Source organism: Protopterus annectens, chromosome 2.part1 (assembly GCF_019279795.1).
Source record: "Protopterus annectens isolate FY-2018-M chromosome 2.part1, PAN1.0, whole genome shotgun sequence".
Taxonomy (NCBI): Eukaryota; Metazoa; Chordata; order Ceratodontiformes; family Protopteridae; genus Protopterus; species Protopterus annectens.
The window spans coordinates 948,322,421-948,335,962 of NC_056729.1; the positions used below are offsets into that span (position 1 = coordinate 948,322,421).

Genomic DNA, 13,542 nt, shown 5'->3' on the forward strand with positions numbered 1-13,542 from the left:
ATACATATGTGAGTTTTTTTATATATATATATATATATATATATATATATATTAAAATATGGGTCCCTATCAGTTGATCATGTTTTCAGAAACACAAATTCCATATGGTCGAGACTATATGATTGAGTTTTTGAAAATTCAAAGCTTTTGAATGGAGATTGCAGTACAGCGAGGATCAGGAAATTTACTTAACTGTAATGCAAGCTCTGAGATGGTATATACAATTTGCAGAGTTGGGGGGGTGATGAGGGGCTTTTCTCCCTGCAAAAATGTAAAAAAGGTAGATTTTTGTGGGGTTTTTTTGAAGTTCAAGTTTTCTGAAACTCTATCATATGGTCTCTTCAATTTTTTTTGTTTCCAAAAAGTCGATCATCTGACATAGACACATAGATATAAATATATTTATACACATATGTACATATATGGATGATTTTAACTGTAAAAACTTACAAAATATTTTTATCCCAAAGAACACAGGAAAGAATTTCTAAATGTGGGTCTGATACGTGTAAAATCTTCATTACTGGAAGAATATGCTGGAGATGCTTTGGATAGCTTGCCGTTTTTAACCAAGTAGGTGAAGTTAAATTCCATTTTGCTGCTCTTTGTTATGAATATGTTGTTGTTTTTTTTTCTTCCCAAAGCCGTACAGCTGCCTCAAAAGTTTTATTTTCCCATGATGTGCTGTAGACAAAGGTTTTGTGATAACTATATTCCTAAGCATGATGACACCAAATAGCTACATGCATCAAAGTCTTGAATTATTCAATGTTTTGAGGTAACTGTCGAAATGTATAAGTAGTTGTTTCATGTAACGTACAGTTCACCCATATTTAATAAGTGGGTATTTACACAAACCATTCTGGAGGTATTCTGTAAAAAGCTATGCGACTTAAAGAGACAATTTAATTAAGTAGAGCGTGTGTCTGCATATTCGACCACTTGCTGTATATGGTCTTAAACACTTATGAATTAGATAATAGCTGATTTGGTAGAGTGTTATGTTTGTGTTCCTTACAGGCTAACCTCAGTGACTAATGTTTAATTGTTGCATGGTACTAACGAGATGTTAAAAGAGGAAGCATCAGTTTTTCTTATGTACCAGTGATCTCAAATGGATTTTTTCAGTTTGTGTCCTATTTCTGTAACACTATTGCCAAGCTTTACTTCTAACACTGCTACCATATATGTTCTGGCATGGCCACATTCCTAATTTTTGTCTAACTCTGCACAACGTATTATGTTAGCTTCACCTCTACAGTTTTACACCTACAAATAGATGCTTATTCTCAGCCTCTCTGTCAGTGCTGAGTAATCCCACATCCCTGTACAATTTCCGTAACTCACCAAAGTATTTCTTTCTGGCCATGGGTTAAATATCAGATAAGAAAGATTATAAATCAGTTTTCTTTCCACATAACAAACATTATAAAGCAGTAACTAGAAAAAAAATATTTGCCCGAGACCTATAGTTATCCAGAGGTGCAACACATATAAACTTATTAGAGTTAAAAGTGTGGTGGTAATACATTTCTTGCAGTGGTACCCCACCTTGACTTCTTATGTAGTCAGTCTTAAATGAGTACCACCCAGGTACCTAAACAAAGGCACACGGTTTGATAAAAATTGTGCTTTAAGCAGATATATGGTATTAATGTTATCTTAAAGATTTCAGTCCTGAAGTTAGATAGATAGTTAGTCTGAGTCATAGTTTCATAAATACAAAGTAAGATTTAATGACAGGTTACACTGGGAGATGGTAGGTAGGCAACAGGGTTGCAGAATATGCAGAATATTATCCATAGCAAAGTGATGTAGCACTTCAGACATCCCATGAGTCAGGTACACCTCTAGTGTGTATTTACCCCAGAAAAAAGTTTTACTGCACACAAGAAAAGGAAGGAGGGTGAGGACATGGGATTATGTAGAAGCCAAGAGTTGCCATCTCATAGCTCAAATACTGATGTTAACTTGAAGTTAGCTAACTCAAAAAGAGAACCTGAAATGAATCTTACTACTAATTAAGTCCCCCATTTTGTCTTGCTGTACTAACCTCCAGGATAATTTAGCACATAAAAAACACTGTGAACTGCTACTCACAGTAATCTGACTTCTGATAGTGGCTGTAGCCAGATAAGGAGCTCAGTAAATGAATGTGAGAATTATATATTTGTACTAAAATGTATATTTTCACAGCTTAAGTTGACATGTTTTAAGAATCAAGTGACTTTTTTTGGAATGGAATGCTGCGTTCTGTAACATGTAACACTGTCCACAGTTCATAGCTCAGCACTTTAGGTTTCTCTTTTTGAATCGTAGTATGCCTGAAAGGTTATTCAACACCAGCCATTTAGCTCGAGTAGCAAGCTGTTGATGGTGAGTGACTTACTTTTCCTCTAAGCAGTGAATCAGGGATGTAGTCAGTGAATTCCATTTTGTACTCAGAGGTGCTTATTGCTGCCCCCACAACTACCTGGCATTTAAAAAATGGTCATATCGCTTAAGCTGTTGCCCCCAAACTTAATGCATGTAATATTTTCAGCTGCTCGGTCAAAAAATATTAGAGGCATTTTTATATTTGCAATCCTCTCTGTAAGCAAGCTACGTGTGTGTGTGTGTGTGTGTGTGTGTGTGTGTGTGTGTGTGTGTGTGTGTGTGTATATATATATATATATATATATATATATATATATATAATGTATGTTGTTAGAGGCATTAACCTAGATGGTTATAGAAGCAATATGGCTTGATGAAGCCCAAATGTTTCTAGCATGCTCCAAAAAAATGTACTCTTTAGAGTACAAAGAGTTCCCTGGCTACACCATTGTAATGAATCAGACATTTAGCTTTATGTTTAACCATCAGCACAGCTTAGTGGCAATGTCCATGTTTTTCTGTATCTCACCCATTGTTTTTACCTGTATTTTTTCAAAACAGATGTAAATGGAATTCATTGCATGGAGAATGTGGAGTACAGCATTAATAATGGCTCTAGCTTTAATAGGATGTTTGTCACATAATATTGCCTCTGTCTTGTGCCAGTTGCAGGAAAGATTTTAAAGAGTGAATGCTTCCTGTTGCTTTAATTAGCTGTCTTAGTAATTTTATAAGACTCTTAAATGGTATCAGAATGGGTCTTGATGCAAGAAGCATTTTCAATGTTTTTTTCTTCACACATGATTACTATGACAGTCACGAGCACTATCTGGTTGATAGATCACCAGTTAATTTTTCCCTTTTTATATCTTACAAGTAACAGTCTTCTATTAAACTGTTATATTTCATATATATTTTTTTTTTTGCAAAATCATTGAACTATCCTTCCTTTTTCAGTGTTAATATCAATGACACATTTTAATTTAAGAGATTTCTTGCATTTGCTTTTACTTCTCAACAAGCCGGGTTTATACCTTTACAAAAAGCATCCAACTAACTACACTTTGTACCAGTGTATTTATAAACAGCATGGATGTCCTTCATTAGATCACTGTTGTAGTATTGCTTACTAATGGGATGTGTCCTACCATCCTGCCAAGCATACCGTACATCCAACAGTTTACAAAAGCTTGAGTTCCTTCTTCTTGCATCTTATGTCTGACTTACAACCCATGCATGAGACTATATTCTGGTACATTCTGGTATCGGCATGAAGTTTGTCAAAATTTTCTTGACATCAGTCCATGAAGGAAGACTACAGCTCTATCATCAGTCTGTCAGCTGTACATTGGTTTGGGCAAATAAGTGTCACTTTTGGGAGCATTTCCTGTTTCACAATCACTTAATTTGTAACAGAATTTTTCAGTTTTCAGCAAAGAGAGGGAAATGTGACAGCAGTTCCCCTATAAGAATAGTCACATCAGTGTTTAATATGTTTGTGTCCAGAAGATAATTTTAGAGAATGCTGTGTTCATAAATCTTTAATGTGTAAAGCAATTAGAAGTTGTTTAATTTCTCTAAATATCTACCTTAAGAATCAGAACAAGCACAAAGAAGGGTGGTCTCTGGGTCATTGCTCTCACATTCCTCAGCAGCCATGCAAGAAACTTATGAAGCCTAAACAGGTTGAAGTTTCTGTTGTCCATTTATAATCAAACATTGGTGTTGTGGGATATAATGAGCAGCTAGACCATTAGATGTCTCCCCTTTTTCGTGCTGTCAAGAACTCTCAGAAGGCTGACAAGCACACGTTTTAGGCATGCCACACCTGACCAGACAGCTGGTAACGAAGCAAAGGGGGAACCCAGTTGGATATTTCTGAGGAACCAGATGGTATAACACAGATTCTCATTTGAGAGGAAATCCCAGGTACCTTTATCGAGGCACAGCAGGAATCTGCCCCTCCTCATCCTTTGTCTACAGCCACCCATAAAGTGAGAAAGTAGGAGACCAATCATATCTCCCATCATGTTATTCCTTCTATATCTGATACACAAAATGATTGGTACCATTTTTTCCCCAAGGTTATTTTAAACCCTTTACGTCTCTGAAGCCTCCATGTTTCTTCTTTTATCCCTTTTCTACTCCTCATAAAAGGAACAGATACACCCCATCTGATGATGAGGAGTCTTCAAATTCAGGTATGGAATCCTTAGCCTTTTTCCCAGATTCACTCCCATATAGGATTTGAATCAGAATATGAAGACACTTTGTCTCCTGCCTCTTCTTTGGAAGATTTGTCCTTTGAGGACACTGTTCTGAAAATGATTCAGCACTTCCACCAAGATGTCAAACCGGTTTCATACATTCCAAAAAAAATGTTATGACTTATTAAACAAAGATGTCCCTAAGCTTTCAGTTATTCCTCCTTTGCTGTATGCTTTACAAGATACCTTTTTGTCTGAATCTTGGCACTTAAGTCACATGCATCTAGACCTAAAAGAACAACAGGATTTATAAAGGGGCAGATTCACATAAATGTTTGTATAAAAATCCCTCCATGTACCCTGCTGTGATTTCAGTGAAATCTGGCAAGACTTGTATGCTCCTACCATTTGCAAATACTCTGTCAGATAAGGACAGTAGGGTTATAAATAGGTACAGAAAGTGTACACTTCTACCACTCTCTTTCCTTGCCATAAACTACCAGAACCACATGGCTAGATATTTGTTGACAATTTTTGATAACATGAATAAGGTCAGTTCTGATATTTTAGACTGACAATAAAACTGCCTTACAAAGTATGCTAAGTTCGACTGCAGATGTAGGAGGACATTCAATGGTGTGGCTATGATGCTGCCAATCCTTCTTCTATATCAATATCTAATGGATTTGTACTAAGAAGGTACTCCTGACTTCACTTACAGTCTTTACCAGATGATGTAAAGGCGAAGCATTTAGATGCCCCTTTAGACAGAAATAGAGGCAAGCTTTTTGGACCATCTTCAGCTGAAAATTTCCAAAATCTGTAAGAAAGAGAAAAACTGAACAAGAATTTAAAAAGCTTGCATCTGGAGTGTTTCTTCCCGGGCCTCCACTAAAAATGGGTCATGTCCCAGTCAGACTTTCCTGGTAAACAAATGTTAAATAAATAAAAATACATTTTTTTTCCCCATATCAAAGCTCCAGATGAATTACCCCTGTAAAGCTCTATCTTTTTTGCCTTAAAAATTTTTAGCAGAAAGGGAAGAAATTCACTAAGAAAAAATCCCAGGGTAAACCTATGGCAGACTGTAAAAGACCTAAAGGATCCTTTGGTGACAAAAGTTCAGACATATGATTACTGTGTTCCCTTCTTGCCCCATTTCTCTCAAACTTGGCCAACCCTACCATTCTGTCAAGAAGGCTTTCTCGGTGCTTTCACCTTTGGATAATGATATTGGACACTTGGGCACTAACTGTCATCCAAAATGGGTACAGACAGACTTGTAACCTCACTCTTGTTTTATTAGGCATTGCCCAAGTAACCCCAAGCCAACAGCACCTGGTTCTTCCATTCTTGCTTGAGCCATTCCACATGGGAACCATAGAATCAGTCCCTTGTCACCAGAAAGGACAGAGTTATATTATACCTTGTACCAAAAAAAGAGGGCACTTACAGACCCATTTTGGATTGTCCACACTAAACATTTTTCTGAAAATTCCAAAATTCAAGATTATCTCTCCAGAGCTTAATTCCTTTGATTTTTCCACGGGCTTATTTGGTTACCCAAGATCTGAAAGATGCCTACCTTTATATTCTTATTCATCCAAATCACAGAAAACTCTAACATTTTGTTCAGTGGGATTTCACTTTTTCAATTATCTGCTTTGTGCATTGGTCTTTTTATATCTGAGAGTATTTGCAAAATGGCTACCTGCTGTGGTATCATTCTGCTGACTCTAAAGTATTCACATCTGTCCTTCTTCAGATGACATCTTGATCTAGATTATTTCAATTAAAAAAAAAAACTTACTGAACCTGCAATTTACAGTGAACTGGTTTCTTTGTATAGGTTGTATTCTACACCTAAATAAATCACCCTACAGCTTTCTCAGACCCTACATTTCTGGAACGATAGCTGGATACTTCCTTTATGATGATCTTCCTCAGGAAAAAAATTAGTTTCTGACTTCTTACTTCCAGTCCCTCTTAATTCTGAAACCTGGGGTTCATGGCATTGATAATGCAGATGAAGCCCTTTGTCGGACTTCACATCAGGAATATTCAGTGTTACTTCAAATCAATTTGAGCATGACACTGCCACCCTCTGACCTTCTCAATTCCTGCCTTGCCTTTTGTGAAGAAAGAATTCCGTTGATGATTCACCCTGATTATTCGCAATCCAGGAGTGTCTTTTCTGGTCTCTGGTTCCCTTCAGAAGTTCTCCATGAATGGTTTGTACCTTGCTCTTGGTGCTTTTTCACAGGGCATGAAGGCCCAAGGAGTATGGTCCAAGCAAAACATGTGCAAATTGGTTTACGTCTAAGTACCGTAATTCCACAATACCGAACACCAGAATATAGTGGCTTGAATCCCGAAACTTGAAAATCCTAAACCACATAAGTATTCCCAGGGCAAGTAAATACTTGCCCAATGTGGGGAATTATGCCCTTTACACCACTGTAGTGTGATCCTGGAGTTGGTATATATAGTTGGAGGGTAGGCACAGCCCCCGACCTTGGTGGGTTTTAGGTAGTGCAGTGTGTTTTGATATACTTTTGGCAAATGTTTACTTGCCAGGGGAATACTTACGTGGTTCGAGATTGTCAATATCATGACTTTTGTCTCGATATTCTGGTCTTCGGTATTGTGGAATTATGGTATTTAGAAGCAGATCGATGCAAACACATAAATATCAAAGCAATGAAAGCCCTGATTTTTGTCCTGTACACTTTTCACAATCTGTGGTCTTCAGGAACCTTACAAATTCTGACAGATTATGCCACAGCCATGTGGTATGTCAAAAACAAGGAAAAAAAAGTCTTACCATCTTTGCAGGGCAGCCATGATGACCTGGAATATTGCTATTCACTACAGTCTTTTTCTTCATGCAACTTGCATCATATCAGACATGAACTCAATGACAGATAACTTTAGCATATCCAAGTCAGACCCTTACAAATGGATATTGAAGTTTTCTTGCCAGTTGTCTGCTTAGAATGGAGGTGAAAAGATCTGTCTGGAGACAGACATCTCATATCTGCTGCAGAGTCTCATGCAGAGAAGCGTGGAAAATGAATGCTGTTTCAGTCTCATGGAAAGGGAACTTCTTTTATGCTTTTACACCATCCCCTCTTATTCCAAAGGTGCAGCTGCAAATCCATAGGGCCAACCCAAACATGATGGTGATGACTCCTTTGTGGCCCAGACAACACTGGTTCTCCCTTTTAGGTTCATAGGTAGTTACTAGGCTAGGGTCTATATTACATTAACGAAAACCCAAAATCTCGAACGCACGGATGAGCGAAAATGCAGGTAATTGAAATTGCTGGTGTGGGGTGGCTACACCCCCCTTAAAAATATATTCCAACTCCAAGATCGCACTACAGTGAAGAAAGGGCAAATTTTCCGATCTTCACTGTACCACGATCTCACAATATCAATTACCTGCGTTTTCACTCATCCGAGCATTCGAGATTCTGAGTTTTCATCGTTCTGATAGGAACCCCTAGGCTATTGGCTTTAGGCCTATATAAGCCTAGCCAAAAAGGTACCCTGGCTTTCGCCACCCAAGAAAATTATTTTCCTGTGTCCCTGTTGAGCAAAGCCACAGAAGTGATCCCAGGGGTGAATTTCCTGTCTCCCATCCAATCATCAATATTTTTCTTGAAGAGTGCTAATGAGGAGCTTTGTTTGATATAGATAGGTAGTTTGTTCCAGAGTATGGGAAGTCTCTGGGACAGGAATCTATCCCTCCAGCATGTTCTGTTTATTGTGGTGACACTTTAGGTCCCTAGAGCTTGTAGCGCAGAGGGATTGGGATTTCTTTAAGTGGAGCATGTCCAACAGCTCTGAGGTTTCATAGTTTCATAGTTTCATAGTAGTGTACTAGGCTATCTGCCCGGGGGCATTTATAAGCCTAGCCAACAGTGATGTGGCTTCCTCCACCCCGTATTATATAGTTGCGCCTCTCTAGTAGTGACACATGTGGGACCCCATTATTTAGTAAACTATACCTCTGTCTAGTAGTGACACTGAGATGACTCCCGGGGTAAACTTGCGATCTCCCATCCATGCATCGAGATTTTTCTTGAACAGTGCCAATGAAGGGCTCTGTCTCACATGAACTGGGATTTTGTTCCAGAGTATGGGTAACCTCTGTGTTATGAATCTATCCCTCCAGCATGTCCTATTCATATTTGTGCAGAGGTTGAAATCTTTAGCTCGCGTGGTTCTGGTGGATTTGGATTTTTTGAGATGGAGCATGTGCATCAGTTCTTGGTTGGACATGGCCCTATATGTTAGGCACAAATCACCTCTGAGCAGGCGGTATGCTACTGAACAGAGCTGGAGTTTCTTTAATCTAGCTGAATAAGGCACATGTTTGAGACCTATGATCCTCTTGGTGAGGTACTTCTGGGGTCTTTCCAGTTGTTGCATGTGCCGGGTGAGATACATCCCAAATGGAGCATTATATTCAATCATGGGCCTGACAAGGGAGGAATATAGAGGTACAATGACCTCCTTTGATCTGGATGAGAATCCCTTCATGATGAGATGGGCAAGGTAGAATGTCTTTCTGACCACTTTGGCAACATGGTTGTCAAAGGAGAGGTCACTATCGACTTGAGTCCCCAGGTCTCTGATTACTTCTTCCGTATTCAGTGGGTTATTGTCTACGTGATAATTTGTGGGTACTTTGTTTTTCCCAAAGGGGATGACTATACATTTTTTGGCGTTAAGTTTGAGGCCATGATTCCGGCACCAGTTGTCCGTTTCAGTGAGACCTTTTTGTAGGATGTGTGTGTCAGCAGGTGAATCAACTATGGCACCCAGTTTGCAGTCATCTGCAAACTTTGTCAGCCATAATCCTCCCATATTTGCTTTCACATCTGAGAAGTAAATGCCGAATAAGAGTGGTCCCAAGACTGAGCCCTGTGGGACACCACTCGTGACTAGTTTTGAGTCTGACATGGCTCCAGCAATTTTGACCTTATGGGTTCTGTTTTTTAGCCAGTTTGCTACCCATCTTGTGACATATGGATTTACATTTAGGCTGCTGAGCTTGTCTATGATGCCAGAGTGTGGTATCTTGTCAAAGGCTTTAGCCAAGTCCAAGTAGGCAGTGTGGACAGCCTTGCCCTCATCGATGGCACTAGTGACTGTCTCGAAGAAGTCAACCAGGTTTAAGAGGCAGGATCTGCCTTTACAAAACCGAACTGGGTGGGATCAAGGGTCTGCAGATCCCCAATGTCGCCATTTATGAGTTCCATGATGATTCTTTCCATAGCCTTGCAGACCAGGCTGGTCAGACTTATGGGGCGGTAGTTACCAGGGTCAGTAGAATTTCCCCCTTTGTGGAGTGGGACCACTGTTGCTGTGCGCCAGTGTTCAGGTACATATCCTGTAGTGAGGCTAAGATTGAATAGCGTTCTTAGGTGCGGGTTTAGTTCATCTTGAAGTTCACGTAACACGCAACCGGGGATACCATCAGGTCCCATACATGCTGTGTTTTTTGCTTTGTTGAGTGCTGATTTCACCTGTATGTCTGTGATGACAGGTAGGTTACATTCAGCAGGGATAATTACTTCATCTTTAGGGGGTGAGGGAGGGGAGAAATTTGCACTGAACCTATCTGCCAGAATATTGGCAATGCCGGTAGGGTCAGTGAATTTTTTGTCGTTGTGTACTAACTCAGAGCATATCTGAGAATTTCCTCCCAAGGTTCTGACATAATTGAAGAAGGCCTTGTGATTGTCTTTGGTATCCTTGGCAATCTTTTTCTCAAAGTTTGCTTTAGATGTTTTTATGAGAGAACGTAGTTTTTTACTTGTGCTGATCAGGAAGCCTTTCCCTTGTGGGATTTGGCTTTGTCCTGCAGTAGCTTCCTTCTTTGTTGTACAGTTTGTTCATAGCCAGGGTCCACCAAACCGGGCGTTTTCCCTTGGTGGAGAGGGTCTTGGTTTTAGTTGGGATTGCTTGATCCATGCATTCTTGGAGATGTCCGTAGAAGGCTTTTGTGAAGGATTCAGCATTTTGGGATGTGGTTTCTATTAACCCAGTAGGCTTAAAGGATATCATTTCTGACTTAAGGAGCGCAAAGTCAGCTTTTGAAAAGTTTTTCACTGTAGTCTTTTGTTCTGGGGGGGGGGGTGGGATATGTACATCCAACGTGATCAGTTTATGATCAGATCTTACTAGTGAGGGGTTTATATCTGGTGCGGAGCATTTGGACCCCATGTTAGTGATAATCAGGTCAAGTATATTATCTCTCCTCGTAGGAGAAGTGACCAGTTGCTCCATAGCATTTGAGTTAATGAATTCCAGGAATCTTTGGGCTAGGGTGTTAGGGCTAGAATAGTGGGCCCAGTCTATGTTGGGGTAGTTGAAGTCACCCAATATGATGGTGTTTGGTGTGACATTCATATCCTCCAGTGTTTTCAGGAATGCTTGATGGGATTCCTGGGATTGGGAGGGTGTTCTATAACATGCGACCAGTTGTATGGCAGTTTTGCCTATGATGAGTAAAACTTGTATGGTTTCTGATGCTTCATGGGTAGCCACCAATCGAGAGGTGTTGGTGTCCTTTATGAAAATGGACACTCCCCCTCCCTTTGTGGTTCGGCCTGGAACTTGAGGCCGAAACGCATGATATGAGGTATAGCCTGGTAGCGCTGGAGTGCTCTCAGGAGCCTTGAACCAGGTTTCAGTTACTGTACAGACATCGATGTTCTCCATACTGAGAAGTGCTTCGAGTGCCTGCATCTTGAGATTTAGACTTCTGGCGTTGAGCAGCATTACCCTTAATTTTTTTTCCATTTTTGTTTTTTATGGAGGTTGATTTGTCTTTTGAGCATTGCCTAAAAAAGGCACTATGGGGGTGGCAAGAGCCTTGGCCAGTATCCGGAAGCCCAGTGGTGACAGGTGCAAGCCATCCCTTGCGCAACGTGGCCTGTCCAGCATGTCATCCCAGGCTGACAGACATTGATCCCCTAGAATGACACCAGTGATTAAGCCAATTGTTAAAACTGATCATTTTGTCTTTGTACTGAGGCATCATTCTTGGTGAAGGCAGGATGCTGCTCAGGGTCAGGGTCATACCAGTCTGGGCTACATAATCGGAGAGCTCCTCAATGTCTCTTTTCATGTAGTCCAGGGAGGTACGTCTCAGGTCATTCACACCAACATGGACAATGACTGCATCATACTTGTACTTGCTTTGGAGTGACCTGAGTGCGTGTGTAATGTGGCGGATCCTTGCTCCCGATAGGCAGCTCACCATTACCCTCTCCTTATTCAGCCTGGTAAGTGGAACGTCGTTGTGTCTGACTATAGAGTCACCTATTACTAATGTCTCTGGCATAGTGTTTTGCCTTAGGGGCTGTGATTGTGTGACACACCTGTTGCTTGAGGTATGTGTTGTAGGTGTTGCGTTTTGTGGGGGTGTATTTCTGGGTGTCTGCTTTGGAGGCCTCTGTTGTTTTGGTAAGTTTTTTATAAGAGCCTCCGAGTATGTCTTTGTGTTCTTATGTGTTTGGTTTGTAGTAGTGGTGGTTTTATGTGTGACCGGTTTTGCTTCGGGTGACATAGCTTTGTATGTTAGGCAGAGATCACCTCTGAGTAGGCAATATGCAACAGATTAAAGCTGGAGTTTTTTGAGACGGTCTGCGTAGGGCATCTGTTTGAGGCCAGTAATCCTCTTTGTGAGGTATTTCTGTGGCCTTTCCAGTTGTTGTAGATGTCTTGTAAGGTACATACTAAAAAGTGTGTTGTATTCTATAATGGGTCAAATGAGTGATGAGTAGTGGGGAACAATGACCTCTTTTTTCCTGAATGAGAAACCTTTTGTGACGAGGTGTGCCATGTAGAAGGATTTCCTGACTACTGTGGCAATGTGATTATCAAAGGAGAGACTACTGTCCACCTGTGTCCCAAGGTCTCTTATCACACCTTCGGTGTTAAGTAGACTACCGCCTATGTGGTAGTCCATGGGTACAGGGTTTTTACTAAAAGAGATGACAATGCACTTTTTGGCATTGAGCTTGAGGCCATGGCTTTGACACCAGGCATCTGTCTCAATGAGGCCCTTTTGTAGGATGTCCACATCGTTAGGAGTTTCAATTATGGCTCCTAGTTTGTAGTCATCTGCGAACTTCATTAGCCAAAGACCTTCTGTGTTAGCCTATACATCTGAGAAGTAGATACTAAACAGGAGGGGACCCAGGACTGAACCCTGGGGTGCTCCACTCGTCACTGGTCTGAAGTCGGATTTCGAGTCTGCTACTTTCACAGTGTGGGTTCTGTCAGTGAGCCAGTTGGCAACCCATCTTATGACATAGGGATTTATACCTAGTTTAGTGAGTTTATCTATAATTCCAGAGTGGGGGAACAAGTTACCCCCCCAGGATGGATCTGCTCACAGTAAAATGGCTGTCTCATTCATCCAATCTACAAGCTCTTAGTATAACAGTTTGGATGATAGGCTTCTTATTCCCTTCAGGCACCTTTACTCTTAACCAGTCCAAAGGACATCAATGGCAGATGGAAGGAGTACTTCCAGCAGCTTCTGAATGAAGAAAACCCCATAGAAGATGTACTGCCTCAGACACAGCCTACAATGAGAGAAGAGGAGGAGCCCATCACAGAAGCAAGAACAGCACTAAGGAAAGTGAAGTCAGGGAAAGCAGCAGGCTCAGATGAGGTCACAGCAGACAAGATGAAGATGTTGGGTGAGATAGAGAAGAAAAAGCTCTTGAGGGTACTCACAACAAAATGGAGAGAAAGGCATATCCCAGATGACTGGAGAATAAGCATACTAGAACTGCTGTTTAAGACAAGGAGGCATTCACAACAGTGGGCAGTACAGGGGTATCAAACCCCTGTTGCAATGCATTAAAGTTCTGGAGAGGTTGATTGGTAAATGAATATACAGATTAGAAAAAGTAAGATAGAAGATGAGCAG

At 40.6% G+C, this 13,542-nt stretch overlaps 1 protein-coding gene across 1 annotated transcript in view; it reads left to right on the top strand.

The window, feature by feature from the left end:
• Positions 1-13,542, top strand: part of LOC122794924 (probable ATP-dependent RNA helicase DDX60) — a 3,096,781-nt gene that overhangs the window by 958,399 nt on the left and 2,124,840 nt on the right. The window contains exon 11 of the mRNA XM_044063517.1: positions 471-573. Coding sequence (XP_043919452.1) covers positions 471-573 — 103 coding nt within the window. The remainder of the gene's footprint in view (positions 1-470; positions 574-13,542) is intronic.